Source organism: Ambystoma mexicanum, chromosome 4p (genome assembly GCF_040938575.1).
Source record: "Ambystoma mexicanum isolate Mex_15411 chromosome 4p, UKY_AmexF1_1, whole genome shotgun sequence".
In the NCBI taxonomy this organism is placed as follows: domain Eukaryota; kingdom Metazoa; phylum Chordata; class Amphibia; order Caudata; family Ambystomatidae; genus Ambystoma; species Ambystoma mexicanum.
Window position 1 is genome coordinate 78,569,020 of NC_090927.1, and position 23,970 is coordinate 78,592,989.

The window sequence follows — 23,970 nt, forward strand, 5'->3', positions numbered from 1 at the left end:
AGTTCCACAGAAGTTAGGCGGTGGTAAAAATACAGGTAGGGTCTCTGGGGTCCAGTGAAGGGTTCTTAGGGTTCGGGTTCAAGTTAGACTGATGCCCAAAAGTAGCCCCAACAGTCAGATGCCTTGCGCAAACAATCAGTGGCAAAGCCAATATTGTTAGAAATAAGCTTTATTATAAGCCATTGACTTATAATGGAAGTATAGGGGTAGGTTAAAAACTCTGCAACTTACCCCTATACTCCGATTCTTCCACAGATTTGATAGAACAAAGGAAAAGTGTCTGATATTGCTTTTTCCACCAAAAGTCACAGTCCTCGATTCACAGGGGTTACAGGTTCGAGCTGATTTCCGGTTGGTGTCTTTTACTGTTGCAAGGACTCTCGATTGAAGAATGCAGAAAAACTCAATGCAGCACCCCTCTCATGACTGGACTCGGGTCAGGTAGGCTATTTCATACAGTGGTCACTGCAGCAGGGTGATGCAAAATGACTCGGCAGCTGTAGTCGGACTTTCCCTCCTATCACGGGTCCCCTCAATGCTAGGATGCTGGAGTTTCGCAGGATGTAGTCTAATAGGGCCAGCTACGGACCCACCAGGTTTCAGACCGAAACTCGGTACAGTGATGCTGGCAGCAGGGTAGCCCAAAACCGAAGCTGGTCAGTCAAAGCACGGTTACAGGGCACTTCAGAAGGCTTCGTTTGGCAGGGTACCGAGCAGACGTCGGGAATGGATGGTCCCTCCACTCTAAGGGTTGCAGCTCCTTCGCAGGACTGCTAAAGATCAAGAGCAAGACATGGTTTCTCCAGGACAGCAGCAGAAGTTGGTTGCCAGGCCTCCTTCAGTCGGGTCTCGGGTTTATTTGCGGGTCTCACAGCTGGACAGGCTACTTGGCTCCTTCAGTTTTCTCCATGATCTCTGAAGAATGGGTGCAGGGGTTATCTTCTTATCCTAATAGCCAGGTAAGAGCTGCCGCCCTCACTAGCCAATAGCAGGACTAGCAAACACACACACCGCAGCAGTGGTCCAATCAGGACCACTGATGGGAACATTCACGCATACCACTCAGACACACTGAAACCAGTTTGTGGATGGGGTTAGAAAGGCCCAGCCCACATCCTACCAGCAAACAAACACAGCCCCCCAGTAGCCCGCCAGAAGCTCCTGCTTTCCCCGGCACTGGAAGTCCTTATAAGGAAGAAGGCTGAAAAACAAGATGGCAAAAGGGCAGGCAGAATATCTTGTGGCATGGCCATGTTTGACCAGTAGCCACAGTTAGTAGCCAAACACAGTAAACACGGTAAAGCTAAAACAGAAATCCCCAAAAAGTGGGGAAAAGTCACTGCTCCCACCTGCTATCCTTTTAGCACACCTAGAGTAACCAAAATTCATCTGAGTGTTAGTCTAGGGAAAAACAAAAATGTACCCCATTGTACTGCAGTGTAAGCTGCATTGTACAATGATAAAAAGTTACCACAAGTGATACAAAAGTAACCAAAAGTAGTAACACAGTAACACGACTAAGGGAAACAATGTTTCCCAGTACTGACAGCCTGAAGAACATGTCAGTTTCCGAATAACATATGAGCAAAAGCCAGTGTAGTGAAGCTTAAGGCTTCACTGCACTGTGAAAAGTATAGGTCAGATTCAAAAATAAATGTTTTGGGGATTCCATAAAGAAAATGTGCAGTAAAGAGAAATCTTTCCTAACACTAGTATACATTTTCCTTTCCATAGTATATGACATGATATGATTGGTTATTGATAACCCGCTTCATACCCAGAGGTTTCTAAGCACGGACCCGGGGATCGACCTGTGTTGCTCCGTGTCGTCTTGCTTCCAAGCCAAGCATGTTGCCCCTGAGCTATCCTCCCGAGACAGAGTTATTATTGAAAAATACATCATATACGCTGGCTACATGGAAGCACATCCAGGCATGGTGAGGCTGGGAAAGTGAGAGACAGTACGCCTGTACTCACTCCTGTAAGCACAACTGCATCTGAGCTCCATATATCCTAATGAGAAAGGGTACCACACATGCATGCCATGCTTCAGTGTTCTACCCTTAAATGTTGAATGATAACAAACTTCACTGCTCTGCCACACATCGATTACGTGTTCCCTTCAGCTCTACCGTACGTCCCATACATTTCATGCATTCCACTGATCACTGTTTTACCCCCAATAAACAAATGCATTCAACCAATCTGGTATACTCAGCATGCAGTCCACCTGCCCCCACTGTTCATATTACTCATTGAATGTAGTACACCTGCCCCCACTGTTGACCGTATTCACTTCATGCAGTCCACCTGGCCTCCACTGTTGACCCTATTCACTGAATGCAGTCCACCTGGCCCCCACTGTTCACCGTATTCATTGCATACAGTCCACTTGCCCCAACTGTTCACAGTATTCATTGCATGCAGTCCACCTGCCCCACTCTTCACACTATTCATTGCATGCAGTCCACCTGGCCCCCACTGTTCACTGCATGCAGTCCACTTGCCCCCACTGTTCACAGTATTCATTGCATGCAGTCCACCTGCCCCACTGTTCACACTATTCATTGCATGCAGTCCACCTGGCCCCCACTGTTCACTGCATGCAGTCCACCTGCCCCCACTGTTCACCGTATCCATTGCATGCGGTCCACCTGACCCCACGGTCCACCGTATTCATTGCATGCAGTCCACCTGCCCCCACTGTTCACTGTATCCATTGCATGCGGTCCACCTGGCCCCACTGTTCACCGTATTCACTGCATGCGGTCCACCTGGACCCCACTGTTCACCGTACTCATTAGATGCAGTCCACCTGCCCCCCACTGTTCACAGTATTCATTGCATGCAGTCCACCTGCCCCCACTGTTCACTGTATTCATTGCATGCAGTCCACCTGGCCCCCACTGTTCACAGTATCCCTTGCATGCGGTCCACCTGGACCCCACTGTTCACCGTATTCACTGCATGCAGTCCACCTGCCCCCACTGTTCACCGTATTCATTGCACGCAGTCCGCCTGCCCCCCACTGTTCACAGTATTCATTGCATGCAGTCCACCTGGCCCCCACAGTTCACCGTATTCATTGCACGCAGTCCACCTGCCCCACTGTTCACAGTATTCATTGCATGCAGTCTACCTGGCCCCACTGTTCTCAGTATTCATTGCATGCAGTCCACCTGCCCCACTGTTCACAGTAATCATTGCAGGCAGTCCACATGCCCCCACTGTTCACAGTAATCATTGCAGGCAGTCCACCTTCCCCTACTGTTCACCGTATCCATTGCATGCAGTCCACCTGGCCACAACTGTTCACAGTATTCGTTGCATGCTGTCCACCTGGCCCCACTGTTCACAGTATTCATTGCATGCACTCCACCTGGACACCATTGTTCACAGTATTCATTGCATACTGTCCACCTAGCCCCACTGTTCACAGTATTCATTGCATGCAGTCCACCTGGCCACCACTGTTCACAGTATTCATTGCATGCAGTTCACCTTCTCCCACTATTCACCATATTCATTGCATGCATGCATCCCACATTGATGCATGCAGCATTAATCTGATGCATTACATGCTTTACTGTTAATCTACACATGTATTGTTTGGATTCCATCTCTCACTGCTGTGCCCTATATCCATTCTGTGCATCCCGTCCTTTCCTGCTGCACTGTAGTTTCATAGTATGCATTCCTTCTATCACTCTGTGTGCACCACATTTACTCCATGCATCCCATACTTCACAGTGGTGCACCATATCCATTGCCTGTATTCCACACCTCAGGGCACTGCACAACTTTAATTCTGTCTGCACTGTGCACCCCTTCCATTGCTTTAATGCCACTTATCAATGATTGGCTGTCTATTCTTTGTATGCATACCATCTAGCGCTCCTGCACACATGCATTTAATGCATTCCATGCTTCATTGCTATGCATCACACACATCAAATGGAATCAATTACTTCAATAATGCTTATTACTCTACTAATACATACAATATCTCCTTTAACAAACCTCTTTGAATGCGCTGTTCCATGTGATTTGGCTCTCGTTGATGGACAGTTGCTCTTCTGCAGGTGCCAGTGGATTAAAGCGCCCAACAGGAACTGCTCTGTGGCTCTTGCCTCCAGAATACTCCCAGTTAAGAATGTCGAACCCGGTCATGGAGTCGCCATTCTCGTCAAAGAACACCTCCTCACCAGCAGTGTTCCTGAAATGCACCTTCTTCAGATAATAATGAAGCTAACAAAGGATGACAGTATGGTTCATTAACAAAAGGGAGACATGCCAGAGCCCTAAATATAAACCCATGCCAGAGCCCTAAATATAAACACATGCCAGAGCCCTAAACATAAACACATGCCAGAGCCCTAAACATAAACCCATGCCAGAGCCCTAAATATAAACACATGCCAGAGCCCTAAATATAAACCCATGCCAGAGCCCTAAACATAAACACATGCCAGAGCCCTAAATGTAAACCCATGCCAGAGCCCTAAATATAAACCCATGCCAGAGCCCTAAATATAAACACATGCCAGAGCCCTAAACATAAACACATGCCAGAGCCCTAAACATAAACACATGCCAGAGCCCTAAACATAAACACATGCCAGAGCCCTAAACATAAACACATGCCAGAGCCCTAAACATAAACACATGCCAGAGCCCTAAACATAAACCCATGCCAGAGCCCTAAATATAAACACATGCCAGAGCCCTAAATATAAACCCATGCCAGAGCCCTAAACATAAACACATGCCAGAGCCCTAAATATAAACCCATGCCAGAGACCTAAATATAAACCCATGCCAGAGCCCTAAATATAAACACATGCCAGAGCCCTAAACATAAACACATGCCAGAGCCCTAAACATAAACACATGCCAGAGCCCTAAATATAAACACATGCCAGAGCCCTAAATATAAACTCACGCCAGAGCCCTAAATATAAACACACGCCAGAGCCCTAAATATAAACACATGCCAGAGCCCTAAATATAAACCCATGCCAGAGCCCTAAATATAAACCCATGCCAGAGCCCTAAATATAAACTCATACCAGAGCCCTAAATATAAACACATGCCAGAGCCCTAAATATAAACAAATGCCAGAGCCCTAAATATAAACCCAGGCCAGAGCCCTAAATATAAACACACGCCAGAGCCCTAAACATAAACCCATGCCAGAGCCCTAAACATAAACACATGCCAGAGCCCTAAACATAAACACATGCCAGAGCCCTAAATATAAACACACGCCAGAGCCCTAAACATAAACCCATGCCAGAGCCCTAAACATAAACACATGCCAGAGCCCTAAACATAAACACATGCCAGAGCCCTAAACATAAACACATGCCAGAGCCCTAAATATAAACAAATGCCAGAGCCCTAAATATAAACCCAGGCCAGAGCCCTAAATATAAACACCCGACCTAAACATAAACACATGCCAGAGCCCTAAACATAAACACATGCCAGAGCCCTAAATATAAACACACGCCAGAGCCCTAAACATAAACCCATGCCAGAGCCCTAAACATAAACACATGCCAGAGCCCTAAATATAAACACATGGAAAGCGTAAGAGATAGTGGGCCACACCCGTTCAACAAAATTACTGCCACTTTTACTGCTTCGCCACATTAAAGGGAACTGAAAATGGGAGGGAATTCAACGGTACTAATTTTGTCAGAGGAATTAGCTCAGGAGAATTATCGGCTTTGTAATTGAAGACCTCGAGGGCAGAGGACCCTTATTCTGGGTAAGGAGAAATGCCTTTAAACAACTCATACGTGGGTCACAAGGTAGATGGATAGAAATGACTGGGTGGCAGGTCCACCTGTGTCATGCCAGTAAAAGCACTCCCTGCCACAGCCCAGTGCATGAAGGATCTGCCCTCTGACACTACACATTGTAGTCCTACAGCAACACACAAGGCCCTGCGTGACAATGTCAGGGCATGCCAGAAATGCATAATCCCATCCGTACAAAGAATGAGCTGCAGGTACAACAATGTATGTTAAAGGATATCTATACCACGCACTATCACCGTCGGAGTGGTCCTCTGGCGCTCTGGTGGATCTGAAAATAAGGGGGTTGGTTGGGGTATGTTAGTAGGACAAAGTTTGGAGAAAGAGCAAGGGAGATGTGATGTGCTGTTAGCCGCTTCAGTTCGGTTAACACCGTTTGCTGAGCTTTTTGGTGTGGTATCCGGTCGATATCCGTCGTGTGCTGTTGTGTAAGGCTGTGTGTGCTTTGTTGTTGCAGTGTAGTGAGGTGCGTGTGGTTTGCTGTGCTTTAAGAGGTATGGTTGTGTTTAGAGTTTGAGAGGTATATGCAGAGGGGTGAAGTTTTAGTAGGGTTGGTTATTAGCAATGTTATATGAAGAGACGCAAACTCATTTTGTGGGTCCTCTCTCGGCGTGACTCTAGGTAATATTCACAATCCTCTCTAGATGCGATGCAGGCTAATATTCACAGTTTTATCCTAAAGTGGCACAGGCTCACAGTCCTTTCTAGATGTGACTCAAGGCAACATTCACAATCCTCTCTGGATATGATGCAGGCCAATATTCACAGTTCTGTCTTGGTGTGGTTAATAATCGCAGTCCTCTCTAGGTGTGACTCGAGGTAATATTCACAATCCTCTCTGCATGCGACGCAGGCTAATATTCACAGCTCTATCCCAGTGTGGCACAGGCTAATAATCACAGTCCTCTCTATGTGTGACTCAAGGTAATATTAACAATCCTCTCTGCATGCGACGCAGGCTAATATTCGCAGTTCTTCCTTAGTGTGGCACAGGCTAATATTCACAGTTCTATTTTAGTGTGGCACAGGCTAATAATCACAGTCCTCTCTAGGTGTGACTCAAGGTAATATTCACAATCCTATCTGCATGCGACGCAGGCTAATATTCGCAGTTCTACCTTAGTGTGGCACAGGCTAATATTCACAGTTCTATTTTAGTGTGGCACAGGCTAATAATCACAGTCCTCTCTAGGTGTGACTCAAGGTAATATTCACAATCCTCTCTGCATGCGACGGAGGCTAATATTCTCAGTTCTACCTTAGTGTGGCACAGGCTAATATTCACAGTTCTATTTTAGTGTGGCACAGGCTAATAATCACAGTTCTATTTTAGTGTGGCACAGGCTAATAATCACAGTTCTATTTTAGTGTGGCACAGGCTAATAATCACAGTTCTATTTTAGTGTGGCACAGGCTAATATTCACAGTTCTATTTTAGTGTGGCACAGGCTAATAATCACAGTTCTATTTTAGTGTGGCACAGGCTAATATTCACAGTTCTATTTTAGTGTGGCACAGGCTAATATTCACAGTTCTATTTTAGTGTGGCACAGGCTAATATTCACAGTTCTATTTTAGTGTGGCACAGGCTAATAATCACAGTTCTATTTTAGTGTGGCACAGGCTAATATTCACAGTTCTATTTTAGTGTGGCACAGACTAATAATCACAGTTCTATTTTAGTGTGGCACAGGCTAATAATCACAGTTCTATTTTAGTGTGGCACAGGCTAATATTCACAGTAATGTCTAGATGTGACTCAAGGTAATATTCAAAGATCTATCCTGCTGTGGCTCCGGTCAGTATTCACAATCCTCACTAGTTGCTAAGCTGGTTAGTATTAACAGTCTGGTGTGCTATGTTCTACGTGTAGGTATAGTGGAAAGGCGTCTGGAGTAAAGTGGTTGCTTTACTCCACAGCCAGGTCACACCTACATTTATTTATTTATGTATGTATTTATTTATTTATCTAATTCATTTCTTTTTTACATTTATAGCGCACAAAGCGGCCCTGGGGCATTGTGGTGCTGTTACAGCAGTGCTTACTTAGTTACAAGGACAATAGACAAGAGCGCCTGTCTTCGGTTCTTGGTTGCATTGAACCTGATACAGGTGTAGGTTACATAGACACAAAAAACGGCAGAGTAGGCAGCTTTACAGGCTCAAAGGTTTAGGTAAGAATAGGACGTCCTTCAGGTGTCAGTATACCTTCCCGGTGAGGGCAGACAGAGAGGGCAGAACGTACTGGAATGAGCTAATTGAAGAGCTCAGTTTTTAGTGATTTCCGGAACTCTAGGCGAGAGGTTTCCTTCCGAAGAGTTGTGGGGAGGGCATTCCAATGTTTGGGAGCCAGGTAGGTGAAGCTGGCACCTCCTGCTTTGGCCCTTTTGAAGTTGGGATCTTTGAGCTGACTGGAGTGATGAGACCTCTTTTGTCTGGAAGAGGTAGCTCTACGTACGTTTTCAGCAAGATAAGGAGGGGTTGTGAGTGAGAGGCATTTATAATATCTGTCGACTATGTCAAATGCTATTATAAAGGCTACGAAAATAAAAACCTTGGAAGATATTACTGGCGATCAATTTTGGTCTGTGTTTGTGTTGTGTGTTTGGTCTGTGTTTGTTGGTGTGTGTTTGTTGGAGTGTTTGTTGGAGCAAAATCTGTAGTACTTTTGGCGCAGCCTGGGCAATATGGCAGGAGGCGAAAAAGAGACTTGCTGAGTATACCGATGAAATAGAAGCATAACATTTTAAGGATTTTGATTGTATTGTATATTAATAGATAGTACATTGTACCTTTCTAGGACTATTAGATAAATTATGTGAACATTTGTTGATGTGTTTTGTCAAAAAGTGTGTTAAAAGTTCAAAATGAACTATGGCACAATTAATAAAAAAAGAAAAAGAGAGAGAGTGGCATTTATCCGTTATGGCTAGTGTCTTGAAGAGTACCTTGATAGTCGCTGCTGGTTGATGGCTGGCCACAGGCCTCCCATGCTGACACCTGCAGACCAAATTTGGAGCCCCCACTGTAGGACCCGCCCTTTGCCTTGTGGCCCTTAGCCGTAGGGGATGCCGGGAAGGTTGGATTGTCTATTATAGGAAGGGGGACCAATCAGGGTGCGTGGGAGGGCTCAGAGGCGGGATGGAAGTGGGTTGGGAAGCGGCCAGGGGAGAGGGGACAAAATGCACAGAGCTTTTAAAATTACAAACTTGTGGAAATTAGATGGCTGTGTGGGTCGGGGCTATGGCAGCACTCACCTCGTGGATGTTTGAAATGGTGCGGGCTGCACGCTGTGCACCGGGTCAATAGGGCTGTGTTGTGGCTAAGGACGGGGAGAGTGAACACGCAAGACACAGACGCAAGCCAAAATAAAATGAAAGTTTTCCAAAGAAATGGGAAAATGGGCGCAGGGCACACACTCACCTCACTCACAAGCCAGAGCTAAAATTGCTTGGATGCAGGTGTCGAGGGGGGAGAGAAGACCCTTGTTGGTGTAACTACGGGCTGCTAGGCCCAATCATTGAGCTAGGGGTGGGAACAAGGGAGAGGTCCCAAGGAGCAGGTTAAGGGGTGAGTGAACACGCAAGACACAGACACAACCTAAATAAATGAAAAATTTCCAGATAAATGGGAAAATGGGCACAGGGCCGCACACTCACCTCATCCACAAGCCGGAGCTAAAATGGCTTGGATGCAGGTGTCTTAGGGGGTAGAGGAGACCCTCGTGGATGTAACTAAGGGCTGCTAGGGCCAATCACAGAGCTCGGGTGGGAACAGGGGAGAGGTTGCAAGGAGCAGGGTAAGGGGAGAGTGAACACACAAGGCACTAGATAAATTAGCAAAATAAAATGAAAATTTTCCAAAGAAATGGGAAAATGGCCTTAGGGCTGCACACTGCATGAGGAAACTATACCTTGAGGGGCCAAAGCCCAGATCGCCTGTGCAGGATGACAGTGCAACACTGACAGGCAGCTATGCCATGAAGGTTGTATCCCATGGAAGTCATTTCCTAAGAGTATGATCGCTATCACAACATGTACACGATTAGCAGAAAGCATATCGGAGAACGTGCACTGGTGCCCAGTACTGAAGAAACATAGATTACATCTCCATTAGACATCCCTCATTCCAGGAGGCATAACGTAATTGAGGGAAACAGAGAGCAATGGTGGAAAAGTCAGGGTTGCCCCACATTCATTAGCTGAAATCTAGACCATCGTGCCATGACTACTGGGTAGAGGTATTGATTGTTAAGCAAGCAGCAGCCATCCCCTTTCCCTTTACAGGCTACTCCAGCTATCCCCAGGTACTGTGGCTGATGACACCTGTCCGGATCCCACAGATGGAACAGGAAGTGGCATATAATGAGGCACGCATTAGGATCAGCTCTGTATTGCGCATACCTGTGTACTACTGAAGGGCGGTTTCATCAAAAAGAGGGTGCCCTAATGTACAGGCCAGACAAGGTGGGGGAAATATTTGTAGGGTGTACCATGTTGCACAACATGTGCATAGGCACACATGTCCCCAGGCACCGAAATCAACATGGCAGCCCGAGAGGAGGATGAATACACATGTGGGGGAAAGTCTGGAATTGAACATTTTATGTACTCCCCTAGCACACTGCTGCATTATAATATTGAGTAGGTACTACAAACTGCCATATTTAAACAACTGTGTCTTGCCAGTGCGAGGTGAGGCTTTAGGCTTTACTGCTCATGTCTATGCAATGAAGGCCTTTCGCCTATGCTCGCCTATGCTCACCTTCACATCTCTCGCTCGCTCTGATGGGTTTCCCTTTTGGCAAGGTGTGGAAATGGCAGTTTCTTATATAGGTAATTTGGTTTATAGTCATAATATCGACTGAAAAATTTTCGAAAGTCATAAAATCGAGAAAAAAAAAGTTGAAAAAAATAATCGAATTTCTTTTTTAATACGTTTTATAATCGAAATGGGGGGGTTCCCCCGCAAACCCCCCTTTTTTTTGTTTTTACCTTTTTTTTACATCCCGAACCCCCAAAAAAATGTATAAATAAAAAAATAAAGAATTCGATTTTTTTTTCGACATTTTGTTTCTCGAATTTATTGTAATTCAACATTTTATTTCCGATATTATGACTGACCACCAGGTAATTTATTGCATTTACATGTATTTTAATGTATTGCATGTCACCTTGTGCATTTTTATGTATTGCATACCTTTTCATTTCCACACTGTATTTTGACTTCATTTTCCCAAATATATTTTTTTATCTTGCACTGTATAAGCCCTCTTCCTGGCCAGTCACAGGGAATCTAAGGCCTAGCCAGCCCAACCCACCCCCAGCCCAACCGGCTAGCCCAGACTCTACCCAGCCACCAACCCTTAATCATTCCACCCCAATAAACCCTATGATCGTCCCGTTCACCCATGAAATACAAGCCCAGATAGCCAGCCTTTTCAACTCTCCTTCCTCAGCTACGTCACCAACGTTTGAAGGGTTCCCAAAAGTGACGACCAGTTCTGGTGCATTCCCACTCTGACAGCTCCCTGAAGGAGGCTCTACCTTAGTTACTGTACATGCCCCCTGGAGTGCAACTGATTTGTTCAATATTGCTCAGAGATTCCCAAAGATACAACAAGATCCTGTTAAGTTCCAAGAGGAGCTTCAGGTTATAATAGACTGTTATCACCCCACGTGTGTTGATTTAAATCAATTATTTTGAGCAGTGATGCCCACAGACACGTTTACCCGGTTGAAGGTGCAGGCTATCTGTCCAGCTGAAGAACCGGTCACCCCCAGGGACCTGAACACATGTACTGATAGACTCGTTCAAACTATTCTTAAAATCTGTCCCGAAACACTGATTGATCCAAAATGAATGCGTGTAAGCAAGCCAAGGGTGACAATCCTGCAGAATGTCTTGTACGTCTCAAACAATGGTTTGGACAATATTCTGGGATTATTCTGCAGCCATTATAGCACCTGAAGATGTTGTGGCTTAGTTGGTTATGGGTTTGCAACCTAAGGTTATCACATAGAATACAAGCAGTCAGGGGTGTTGCTAGGTCTGCAAAAGATCAGGGGCTAAGCTAATGTCGGGACTGGCGGGACTCGGGGCTAGCTATAGCCTTTTGGTTGTAGCCCCTGAACTTCTATCCCGGGCTACAACTAAAAGACCCAGGGCTATAGCCCCCTTAGCCCCCCCCTAGCAACGCCTGTGCAAGCAGTGCTAATAGCGTGGGAAGGAAAGAGTGTGGTAGAGGTTTTTCTAGCTGCACAGCACTTTCATGAAAAGTTCAAAAGACAGAAAGAAACTACTGAAGCCAGACTTATGGAGTTGCAGATACAGAGTTTACAACCTTGCCAGGGAAAGGGAGGGTTCAGCCCCTCACCGGGGGTAGGGGGTGAGGGCAAGGACGGCTAAGAGGCAGAGGAGCACCCCAATCACATGAACCAGGCAAACTGCTTAGAAGTATTCTATGAACACATACAATGATCCGTGTAATTACTGCAAAGAGTTTGGACACAGTAAAGCCAACTGCCTACATCAGCCTCAGTATGATGGTTGAGGTGGGCAGCCAACCCTGTAAAGCAGAATAACTAAGCCCCAGCCTCCACCAACACCACTTCAGACCGATGGTTAGGATTGCCAAGGAGTCCCCAAACTTATTGCACCATTCATACCGACTGATTCTACTGCCCTGTGTGTTGATTGTGTTACTGCTGGTCAGAAGATGTAATGTTTGGTTGACAGGGGAGTGTCACACTCCACACTAAAAGCCTCTGAGTTTTCATGAATGATGCATTCTGATTAAGTAGTTAACACTGTCGGTATATGGGTTACTCCACTACCTCATCCTGTGTCTGCCCCGCTCATGGTCACGATAGGTCCAAATTCTGACCAACATGCATTCTTGCTGAGTTCCTGTTCTCCTGTGAATTGGTTTGGATTAGACTTATTGTGTAAGCTAAGATACTCCATTTATTGTTCCTCCGATGGTGTGTGCCATGACATCCCAGCTCACAGAGAGCATGAGGTATTGGCAGTGTTACAGGAAATTACCCATTCAAACCCTGGAGACCAGGCTGACATCCCTGTTCATGACATGGACTGTTGGACCAAGACCCGACCAAGTTATGGTCAACCCATTGTAAAGAAAATAGCAACCCAAAAACCGAACAGTAAAAATAATCCAGAAAGCCAAGTAATCACTGCACCGCTTTGCAAGGGAAAGGAAGGTTGATTACATGCAAAGGGTCTCAGATGGTCCATAGAATCGAACTGACACAGAGCTCATCACCGCTCCAAGAAGTTACAGGTTATATAGAGGTACATTGCAGGATTTGAATAGCAAGTTACAGTGTTATCCCACCACCCTCATTGGCTACCACCTACAGAACATGCTATTGTCCCCTAAACACGTGGTCCCCTACATCGTTACCATTGAATCCAGGCATGGGATTGGTGGTTCAAACTTATTGACACATTAATACATTGAGAATGCCACGTGATGTGCACCTCTCTGTTCCAGACACGATCAAAGTAAACTGGCGAGGCCAACTCAGCTTTTAATTAGACAATGAGACTTCTCATTATACCAGACGCCACGGAGCACCCAAGCTGCCTCCCGACCTTGTGCTTAATTTACTGGCATCACCTCTTCTCCTCCTATCCCAAATCACAGGATGTTTCAGACATGGCCTCCCCCTTATCTCCTTCGAACCCCAGGTGCCCAGTAATGACATGACGGGGACACCACTCTTGAGTCTGAGTTTCAGGGATTTATCTGTTTCATTTGTGTGCCCATTTGTAATTCATATGGGATGAACACTCATAGGGGAGGGCAGCAGGGCTCTAAATCTTTGTTTAGCCTCTTGGAAATCACAAAACCTTATGCCCTACTCTCATGACGTTGCCCTTCAATTTCAATGGGCGCATCCCTACAGCTTGCATTCCATTCCCACCACGTTCAGGCCCTGCAGCTGGACATAATTAGCTGTTATCTGCACACTGCAGGTGCCTCTGACCTCGGCTTCTCTCCTGGGGAACGGGAAATGGGGTTTGTTTTTGGAGCTGAACTACAGCGAGCCGCAGCTCAACATCAGGGCCTGTGTTCTATTGTGTTCATAAAACACTAGGCCTTAACTTCCAACATGGCGACACTTCTGCCATGTTAACACACAGACCTCGCTCTTACCATAGTACCTGTCTGACTCCATATTCCACCTGTTTCAGTTCTTCCCGCACACCTCACTTCGGACCATAACTTTGTATAACAACTAAACACAGGGCCTATAATGCTGCCCTATTTGTAACCTCTGCAACTGCAACAGTAAAACATGTGTTGCTCGTTCTGTGTTACTATATGTGGGTATCTAATATGTGTCAAACCTAACTAAAAACAATACGTGTTGTTTTGCTGTGCAAACCTCAGTCTGCTCCACGATAGTTTGTGCTAATAGGTTTTTCTCAACCTGAACGTTTTTGCCTGGCTGGAACGATGTACGATATACTTTAAGTTGTATGAGTTACTAGTTTCAGGATGTTGGGAAAAATAAATCAACTTCTAAAACCCATCCACAATTTGAGATCCGGTAGGCAAGGTTATAGACAAAAATAAAGTAAATACTAACACCTTTGCTAAGAGTAGCCTTATTCAATTGGCTATGCCTTTTGGCTTTATTTCTTTTTTTTGAGTGGCGCTTATAAAGTATTCTGGTATTGTAGAAAGCTGATACCTGTAGTTTAGCTGGAGATTTCTTCTAAACAAATAATGTAAAAAACGAAAAAACAAACACAAGATATACAGAAAATAAAATGACTGCATTTTTTGCAAAAAGTAGTTAGGAAAAAGAGCAGCGTAAAACATGTTTTGTCATGGTCCAAGACAAGAACAAGCAGGAGTAAAAACATGAGCAAATTGTGCAACAAAGAGACAAAATTACATGAAAGTGTCCTTAATCCAAAGAGCTGCACACAGCTGATAAATTAATGGATGCACTATTGTGTGAAAGAAGAGAACGTCCGACTGCACCACCGCACTATGTACCAGCGGTGCCTCGACCAGTGCTGCATCTACCCGACACCGACTCCTGGCCTGCTGCACCTCCCACACCAGAACTCCTTAAGGCTACGCAACCTAGCTCCCCTACCACTTCCAAATCCTATACCCTCTATTGAAATATTCACGCACCACTTAGTGATTAGAGAGCAGGGCTTTGTAGCGCACTAACAGTGAACAAAAAGGCAAGGTTAGGAGTACCAGCAGAAGATGATATACTGGAAGGATTAGAAACTCAGCGGGGTGGACCCGTATAACTGGGGGTGCTGGTGCCCTTAAATCACTTTCAAAGGCTAACTGCGTAGCAGTACTAAGTGGTAGAACCCCAACTACCACCAAGTAACATAGTTCTGTAAAGTATTACAAACCATGCACTGCCCAATAAGAGTTGATACAGTTGAAACATCAGATAAATTGTGCGTTGATTTATTCAGATGATCAGCCGACATGTGTTTCAACCTTCTGCTGTACAATACAATTTCCTTTTCATGTATCCATCTTGTAGGTATTTAGCCATTATTTGTAATACCAGTTTCTGAATGAATGGGGAGTATTGCTTTAATGTGCCATGGATCTCCATGTCTGCATTATCTTCACAGTGTTTGGGGAGAGTGTCCTTCTGAATGAACATCTTGTTCATTAAAGGACAAGATATTCGTAAAGCGTTTAGCTTTGCTATCTGCAGTTCATGTAGTTCCTCCGTATGGAACTTTAACACTTGCAATGTGACGGAACTTAAGGTCAATCGCTTTTTTATTTTATTTCTTCCTATGCCCTTCTCAATGGCGCGATCCTGGTTTGTGACAAAAGTAACATTATCTTTATGATTTTGTATTACCGTCTGTGATATTGATACCAGTGTAATTCCATGGGATATGCAATTCACAAATCTTGTCCTCATAATTTATCTGACGTTTCAACTGTATCAACTCTTTTTGGGCAGTACTAACCATCTTTACAGAACTATATACTGGAAGGGACTGAATTAGCTGTCTCACATATGTTGACTGACTACCATACCCCTGAACATATGAGAAAAACACTTGCCCGAGAATGGTGCACACTCACTGATTCTGCAGTACCCAGAGAATTGCAACATTTAAATCATTCAGCATGCACCCTCAATACACTAGAAGACAGGAATCAGCACCTATCTGAGCTGTTCTCACATACGGAGGAACTACATGAACCGCAGATAGCAAAACTAAATGCTTTAGGAATATCTTGTCCTTTAATAAACAAGACGTTCATTCAGAAGAGCACTTTCCGCACACGGTGGAGATGCTGCAGAAATGCACATCATCTTTAGAGACGCTCTTAGATGATTTCTAATCCATCCCTTTCCCCTATGGAGATCCATGGCACATTTAAGCAATACTCCCCATCCATTCAGAAACGGGTATTAAACTAATGGCTAAAAACCTACAAGACGGATACATGAAAAAGAAATTGTGTTGTACAGCAGATGTTATGAAAATATATAAGCGCATCTTCATAGATGACAATGCCCTCACTTCCCTGTCTCTTGATTTAGCTTTACTGCTCAACAATAGGGTTGAAAAGGCCACCGCCCAGATGCTCATGAGAGAGGTGCCGCCGACACTCGTCCCACAAAGAGAGGAGCCATCCAATGGTGACGTGCTTGCTAGAACAGTTGCGGCACACTATATTGAACAATTTGTATATGCCCTCTTTTCCAGGCAAGAAGTTAACACAATTAAGCTATCCAGCCCAGGAAGAACCCCACCGGGTTCTATAAGGAAGTACAGTCGGTCTTGGCTTCTTCAGTTTTTACTTTAAAAGATATAGATTTATTATTTCCCGTCATTTTACCTTCTGATTTATTGAAGCAAATCAGGAACATAGATGCTAACGGGGCATTGGGGGAAACATGGCCAGAACTCATGGCTACCTACATACAAGGAAAAGCAGGCAAGACACCTCCAGAGAAAATATTATCATTACCTAACACCATCCAAGCTAAACTTAAGAGTTTAGTACCAGAGAAAAGGATTATATGGTACAAATTATCAGTCTGCATGCAAGGGAAATCTGAGGGGGCAACAGAGCATTTCAATAGGTTTGAGCAGGTATTTGCAGACTAATGCGGACAAGATCTGAACACTGAATTGGGAAAAAGATTGTTTGTTGACAGATTTGTACAAGTTTGTACAAGTTTGCTCCCTTGTCTGAAAATCAGTCTCAAATCGCGGCCTCAGAGAGTGCCTGGCAAACAAAAACACCTTCCGAAATACTGCTGATGGCTCAGTATTATGAGAACAGAGTTAGCACTGAGAAAGAAAGAAGAGAAAATAAAAAAGTAGATCTGAAGACTAGGATGTTGTTACAGCAGGTAGCTAGGGGACCGTGAGGACATGAGCCAAATTGGGGACAGGTTATGCCACACACACTGGCATAGTGAATGAGAACCAGTGCACCTACTGCAAGCAGGAAGGCCACTGGAGGCCACAATGCCCAATACTCTAGCAGAAGGGAAGCAATATGTACGTGAGAAGGGGAAGAGGACGTATTAATGGCATGCAGGGACCGAATAGAAGCCAGTTTTCTCAGCCTCCACAGTTCAGCAACTACACAGCCAATACAGACACCCAACACCCGACTAGGCCCTCCATTATTTTCGATAACACTCCCTCACAGAATTATTTTTCCGAGGACTACACATCTGATGACATATTCTTATGCTCAGACAGCCGGAAACCGGGGCTGGGACCTGCCCATATCCCTGTCAAACAAAAAGGACCCTACTTTACAAAGAAAGTTGGGCATAGGCCACACACATTTCTAGTTGATACTGGTGCACAGAAGTGCTCCATTGATCACCTATCGGTTCCAGATATTCCTCTGTCAGGGCAACAAAATGTTTCTGTAGGGTTTGCTGGCGCACCTGTAATCAGTCCGGTCTACACACCAGTACCTATTTCTCTGGGACCATTTAATGATGCATGTCCTTTTCTTTTGACAACTAACTGTGGTGTAAACCTGTTAGGTTTGAATTTACTGAAGAAATTATATGTTGTTATTTACTGTTCAGCCGATGGTGTATATTTGACTATTTCACTGCAGCACACTTCTACATCTCAGTTATTAGCACTCCCACTACCCAGTAAATTGCAAAGTGTACCTACTGATTGGAAAGACTGCAGGGTATTTTTTATTTTTTGCTGCATTTTTAAAGCACTCACACAGCCCGGGGCAGTGAGGCACTGTTACAGGAATATGTCTCTTAGTTGCGTATTTATAATGCGCTTAATACCCAGAGGTTTTTATTCGTGGACCCAGAGATTGAACCTGTGTTGCTTCGTGTTGTCTTGTTTCCAAGGCAAGCACGTTGCCGCTGAGCTATCCTTCCGGTAGGGTTTCTGTACTCCTGCCCTCTATATGGTAGAGTAGAAGCACAGAGCACCCAGCCAAGATTCTCTATGCGGTAGCAATGGACGAGCAATCAAGGCTTAAGCTGTCAGGAGGTGATGCAAGCTGGTTCTTAAGTACAGTGTAGTGCCTTAGCCCCCACAAAGGAATGTCCACACACTATGTTAGGTGATAACACAGTTCTTTATATAAATGAGGTTCAATATAAATAAGGTTCAATATATATACAGAATTAATAACACACTTTGTACTCTGGCAAATCTAATATGTCTATGTGGTACCACAGTTCACTCTAGACTCCTTTAAAATGCACCAACTGCTGACCGTTCAAATGACATACAAATCAAACAGTTAGATTAAACAATGGCAGAATGCTTTGTCCTACTACCATGAAGCAGTTCTGTGTGAGGATCCCCCCACATGGGCAACCTGTAAATAAAGTGTATCAACACGCCCAGTCCATATATGTTGAAGATAGTCTTGTTTCCTGCTAAAATGTTCTACTGCCCCAATGTACCTGAGTTTAGCAGAGTTTCTTTCGATGATTTGTCGACGGATCCCTCGTGGGTGGTCTCCATTTAAAGCAGAGCCACAGAGTGTCGAAATTCCTCGAAGAAAATGTGATCACTGTCATCCAGAGAGCAGCTTCGATCTTCGCAGTGCTCGTCGAAGATCAGTCGTGGACGTCCTGTGAAGATGAGGTGTGCGGTGCACCTCAATGCAAGAGTTTGTTGGCGCAAAGCAGATCGATTAAGAACGTAGGCCCAGCAGCAAGCTTCGGGTATCGGCATTGGCGTTGACCGTCGGGACTCGACCACAGCTGGCTTTCAGATCTTCGTTGGTCTGTGTCTTTGTGGACTTCGGGTGGCGGGAAACCCACCGGCGGATTCTCCTCGGTTTGCTGACAACCTCAACTTTCTCCGGCGGGACAAAGCCGTCGACGATGATGGCAAGGGAGTCCTTTCTTGCAAATGTCTTAGGCAAAGGTGGAGCGTTGCGTCTCCGGTCATTCAGCAGCACGACATCAAGCTGTCCCCGCTTCGGGGCAACACGACTCGACTGACTTCCAGCAGTTACGGCAAACCTCCAAACCCTGGTCGACGACGATGAACTTCGAAGTCGGGGTGCTTCACTTCAGATTACTCTGCGGTCCCCATCTCCGGTCGGCAGTCTCTTGGGACTGGCTTCCAGGGTGCCTTGGTGAAGATTAGCATTTGCATGATGTTCCCTCGTAGCTCGGGAAGAGGTCTCCTAACTAGGTACTTTCTTGGATCAGTCCTTGACAGACACGGCAGCTTTCAGATTGGTGAAGGAGAGCAGCAGCAATTCTTCTTCCAGCTGGGCTTCAAGGATAAGCATCAAGTTTTGACTTCAGCTTCTGAACAATTCTGGTAAGTGAGAGGTCCCCAGATATACTGTTTGGACTCTCATTCACACCGCTGAGCCAAGCTCAGGCAGCCAATCATTTAGAAGGACATTCATGCAGCAGGCGGCCAATCAGGCTCAAAATGCCTTCAGGCCATTCTCTTCCATCCAGACACCCATAACAAGGAATGTGGATTGGGGCAGGAACCCAGCCTTTCAGCACACCACACTGCATTCATGTCAGTTTCAGGCAGGGCTGTCTCATTCTTTGTGTTACACGCAGATACCAGACACCCATAAGATGGAATGCATATTGGTCACACACTCCATTAATCCAGGTCCCACCCCAAGGGCGTACACACAAAATACAGTTGAACTGAATAACTCAGCCCTTTAAGATGAGTAGCAATTACCCTGCAGATGGATGGGGATGCAGATTCTTACTCATACATCAATAATCAAAACGACTCGCTCGATCCTCTTACTCAACGCATCTTACAAAAAACAGAGTTTTTATACACAAAACTAGTCATCATTGATGTTGACCTACGTCACAATCAATGTCATCCTACGTGGCAAAACTACGAACTTATGAGTAACGGTGATAGGCTCTAAATGAACATCTAAGTATATGTTCCATACTAGTCTAAGAGAGTAAAACTATGTGATTGGCTCCTTAACATCAGGTGGGGCAACTAAGCCCTCCCGTTAGAATGATCACTATGGGCGTCACTAAATATACAACGTTCCATTGGCTACCTAAACTATAGAACCCCTAATTATGTGGTCCCCTACGATTGGTTGGCACTCTAACCTTCGTCAGTACTTTTCCACCTACGTCTAGCAGCAGGCAGACTGGCCATCCAGGTGTTGGTGAGTTCATCTTAACTCTAGCTTCCCACCAATTAGCATATCAATCTATCATGACTTCAGTGGTCTACTTGTCAATTAAGCTTTGAAGCTCGGCCTTGAGAGTGTTCTTAGCTCTGGGAAATTCAGGGAGTGAAGGCGCGCTCTGCCCTCATGCGTAGGTGTGAGCAACTTGTTTGTCCAACTTCATCCTTCCACGTGACTAGAGACCATGAAATCAAGCTTCTAGTGTCTTTAAAATACTATTTTATAATAGACCTCTGACATCTTCCTTGTTCTGCTCATGCCTTCTGAACAGGAGCTTTGTTTTTTCACACGATTTGTATCCAATTTCAGCATACTTTATTCTGATAAGACCTTGGCTTCCTTGGCTCATCCAACCTTGCTTTTCTGAGATTCACTTTGCAATTTTTACTTTTGTTAGCTGTGACAAACTCGAAATGAAGCCTTTTCAAGAAGTCCTGCACTGCTATAACATGTAGTAGAAACATCCATCCATTACTTGTTCATGCACATATATATACGTTGGCGCTATTAAGCATGAGGCTAGCTTGCGTTTCTTTTGCATCTGTGCAAGTGTAAAATAACTTGATATCTTCATCAGTTCTGCAGCATAAGCTTCTTCACCTTGATCCCAAGATGTCACTTATCTTTGATTCTTTCTTGATGCCTTATAGAATATCTTCATTCTCCTGTTACTGCATCCTCTATATACATCAATTCGACTCAGTTATGACGTCACAATTCATCTTCGCCATTTATCTGCTCTATTTCTTCAGGAATCTTGTTCAGATGGTTATCATATCGTCTTGTATGCAGATATGGTTTTCTCAATGGGAACCTTGCCTCCAGAATTCTCTTAGGTGTCGATATACCCAATGGTACTGCACGGCTTTCATACTCTGGCTCCTAACAGACAGGCAATATGGGTGACATGGTTGAGGTGGGGGTACTTGGCTCCTCCTCTACACTCCCCCCTCTGGGCGATTCATCGATCACTCTTTCATCATCCTTCACATCCAGACATCTCAGTCTGAAGAAGAGTTTCTTTGGAACTTATATCTTTATGACTTACTTCAGACATCCTGCTGATTTGACATGTTCGTCTTTGTTCCATGTCATAAGCATACACTGCCCACTTGGACTGCAATAGATCCAACTTCCAACATACTTCTGATGATTCTTTGGATACAGGAACGTTGTCCCCTCAGGTGAATGGATACTGGCCTTCACAAAGTCTGCAATCTCTTCATCTGTCAAGTCTTTAGCCTTCCATCCAGGTTGCACCTCTGCATTCCGAACAGTCGATTCAAGACGATCATACACCATCTATGGTCTGCACATAACCACTCCTTCTTCCCATCCATCTGGCGATAATACTGATCCCCAGATCTGCATCTGGCCTCTGTTCTTCAAATGCTTGATGTTTTCTTCAGCTTTTCCTGGACTGTCAAGTTTTTTATTGACCTCCCATCTTATTCCAGCTCCCTTTACTTGCGGTTTCTCATACCTGATCACATGATTCTTCGTGTGTTCACTGTCTCTTGTCTTCAAGTCTTGCACATAATCATCTTCATCTGGATCTGTCCATTCAGTTGCCCATTTGAGATATGCATCTCGGCCCATGAACTGGCCTCTCGTTCGGCAAAGTACTATGTGCGAAAGACAATGTGCTGTCAGGACATCTACTTCGATTGCTATAAAAATCTTGGATTTTCTCATGCTGTAAGGCAGGAGTGCACATACAAAGCATTCCTCCTTTGAGGCTCTTCTTTCTACTTCCTTTATATGTTGGTACCATATGTCATTTCCCAGTTGAACTGTACTGTCCAGGTAATCATTTAACTCGAAATCATCCTGCTTGGGGCTTCTTTTAGGCAGGTGTCATTCTTCTCTTGTGACCTTCCACCATTATTTCAAAAAGTATATCAGCATAGCTTCTCCTAACTAGACCAATTATGGGCACACTCGTCAGCGGACTAGGTGTATTTGCATGCATTACCTGTGTACGTTCACCTTTTAACAACCATTTCTTTTGCCTCGCTTGTAAAGCCTGTCTCTGGTGTCCAAAAATAACCTCTAAGACACTTTTTGCATGTGAGTGACTGTTAGTAACATTGATTTCAGACTCAGAATTCTTTCTTTGGAACAGGAATAACTACATAGGGTCTCGGCTGTCTAGTAGTTGCCACGATTGTACCTTCCTTTTGCTCAGGAAGATTCTCAGAAGTCTTAGCTCTATGTAAGTCTATATAATATGACGTACGCACTGTGAGTGAAAGCAGTACTATGATAAACAAAATGCAAGTGTAAATAATATGGAGGTAAGAGATCTTACAGCATCAATTTTGTGCACAACGTGGACGTCTCTCCGGATCTGGCATGACAATGTTGCTACTAATACTACCCATCTTTATTTTCTAAGGAAGCACAAAATAAACTTTAGTTACAGTGTCATTATGTACTGCCTCTGGAAGTTGTCGCCTTGGCTCAGCAATTGATCTCGACCAGCTGTCTGCTTACTGGATAACAAAACTCTGAATATATTTCTTGAATCAGTCTTTTACCAGACGAAATGTGGATGCCTCTCTGACAAGAAGTAAACTAAAACAAGTACACTCTAGACGTCTTCTCCAGAAAGTCTCATTTAGAATGTTCTCAGTCTACTTCAGTAAGTCTAGATAAGCTCAACAATATACACCAATTCCCAGTCGATGCCTCGAATCTGTCTTAAACTGGATGACATGATGAATTTCTTTCAGGATGAAACAAAAGTTCTTTCTGACCAGCAGACTCTCAATCTGTCCCTCGAAGGAAAGTTTCAGTCGGTTCTCAAGGTTCGCTCAGAGTAAGCATTCACTTGAAATATGACATCTTTCAAAATTTTGTTTAGTGCTGCACTGTTTCTACGGTCCCTTAGGAATTACTGGACATCTGTGCGTCTTTTCACAAGCTGTGGGCATTCTTCAGTCAGATAATAGAACACTAAACTGACCCGTCTGTGTGCGTTATCAGTTGATAGGGGCATTTGCACTTTCCCCACTATACTCAGGTAGCTACAGAACTTGCTCAATGATCAGTGTGAGCAATCTTCTTACAATCGGACCATTCTTAGGATCTTGCAGGAAAACGTGAACGCTAGTAGTTCTCCCATCGATTGCAGGTTAAGTGCCCATACAAACCAAAAAACGTCAAATATGATCCTGGAAACATTGTCATTGGGTAACACCATATGTGCTTCCTAACAGGAACTCAATGAGAAATGAATCAGGGCATAGTACCCTCTTTCAATTGTCGAAAACGATCTGGCATATTCTCTTCTTATCAAGGCTTACGCATGCCTCAGTCCAAAGTCAACAAACTCCTGTGGCTTTAAGAGCAAAGATCTTCCCTTGACCTTTAAATGCCTGCATAGAGTGTTCAAATAAACTTCCCTTAACTCTTTTATAAGTGACTGAAAAGAGTGTCCCGAACCA

The 23,970-nt window shown here is 44.6% G+C and overlaps 1 protein-coding gene across 1 annotated transcript in view; it reads right to left on the reverse strand.

Annotated features, from left to right (window-relative positions):
- Positions 1-22,216, reverse strand: part of LOC138452775 (vomeronasal type-2 receptor 26-like) — a 119,977-nt gene extending 97,761 nt beyond the window's left edge. Inside the window, exons 1-2 of the mRNA XM_069605118.1 lie at positions 21,989-22,216; positions 4,021-4,248 (exon numbers count right to left, since the gene is read on the reverse strand). Of these exons, the coding sequence (XP_069461219.1) occupies positions 4,021-4,248; positions 21,989-22,216 (456 nt within the window). The remainder of the gene's footprint in view (positions 1-4,020; positions 4,249-21,988) is intronic.
- Positions 22,217-23,970: the final 1,754 nt, after the last annotated feature.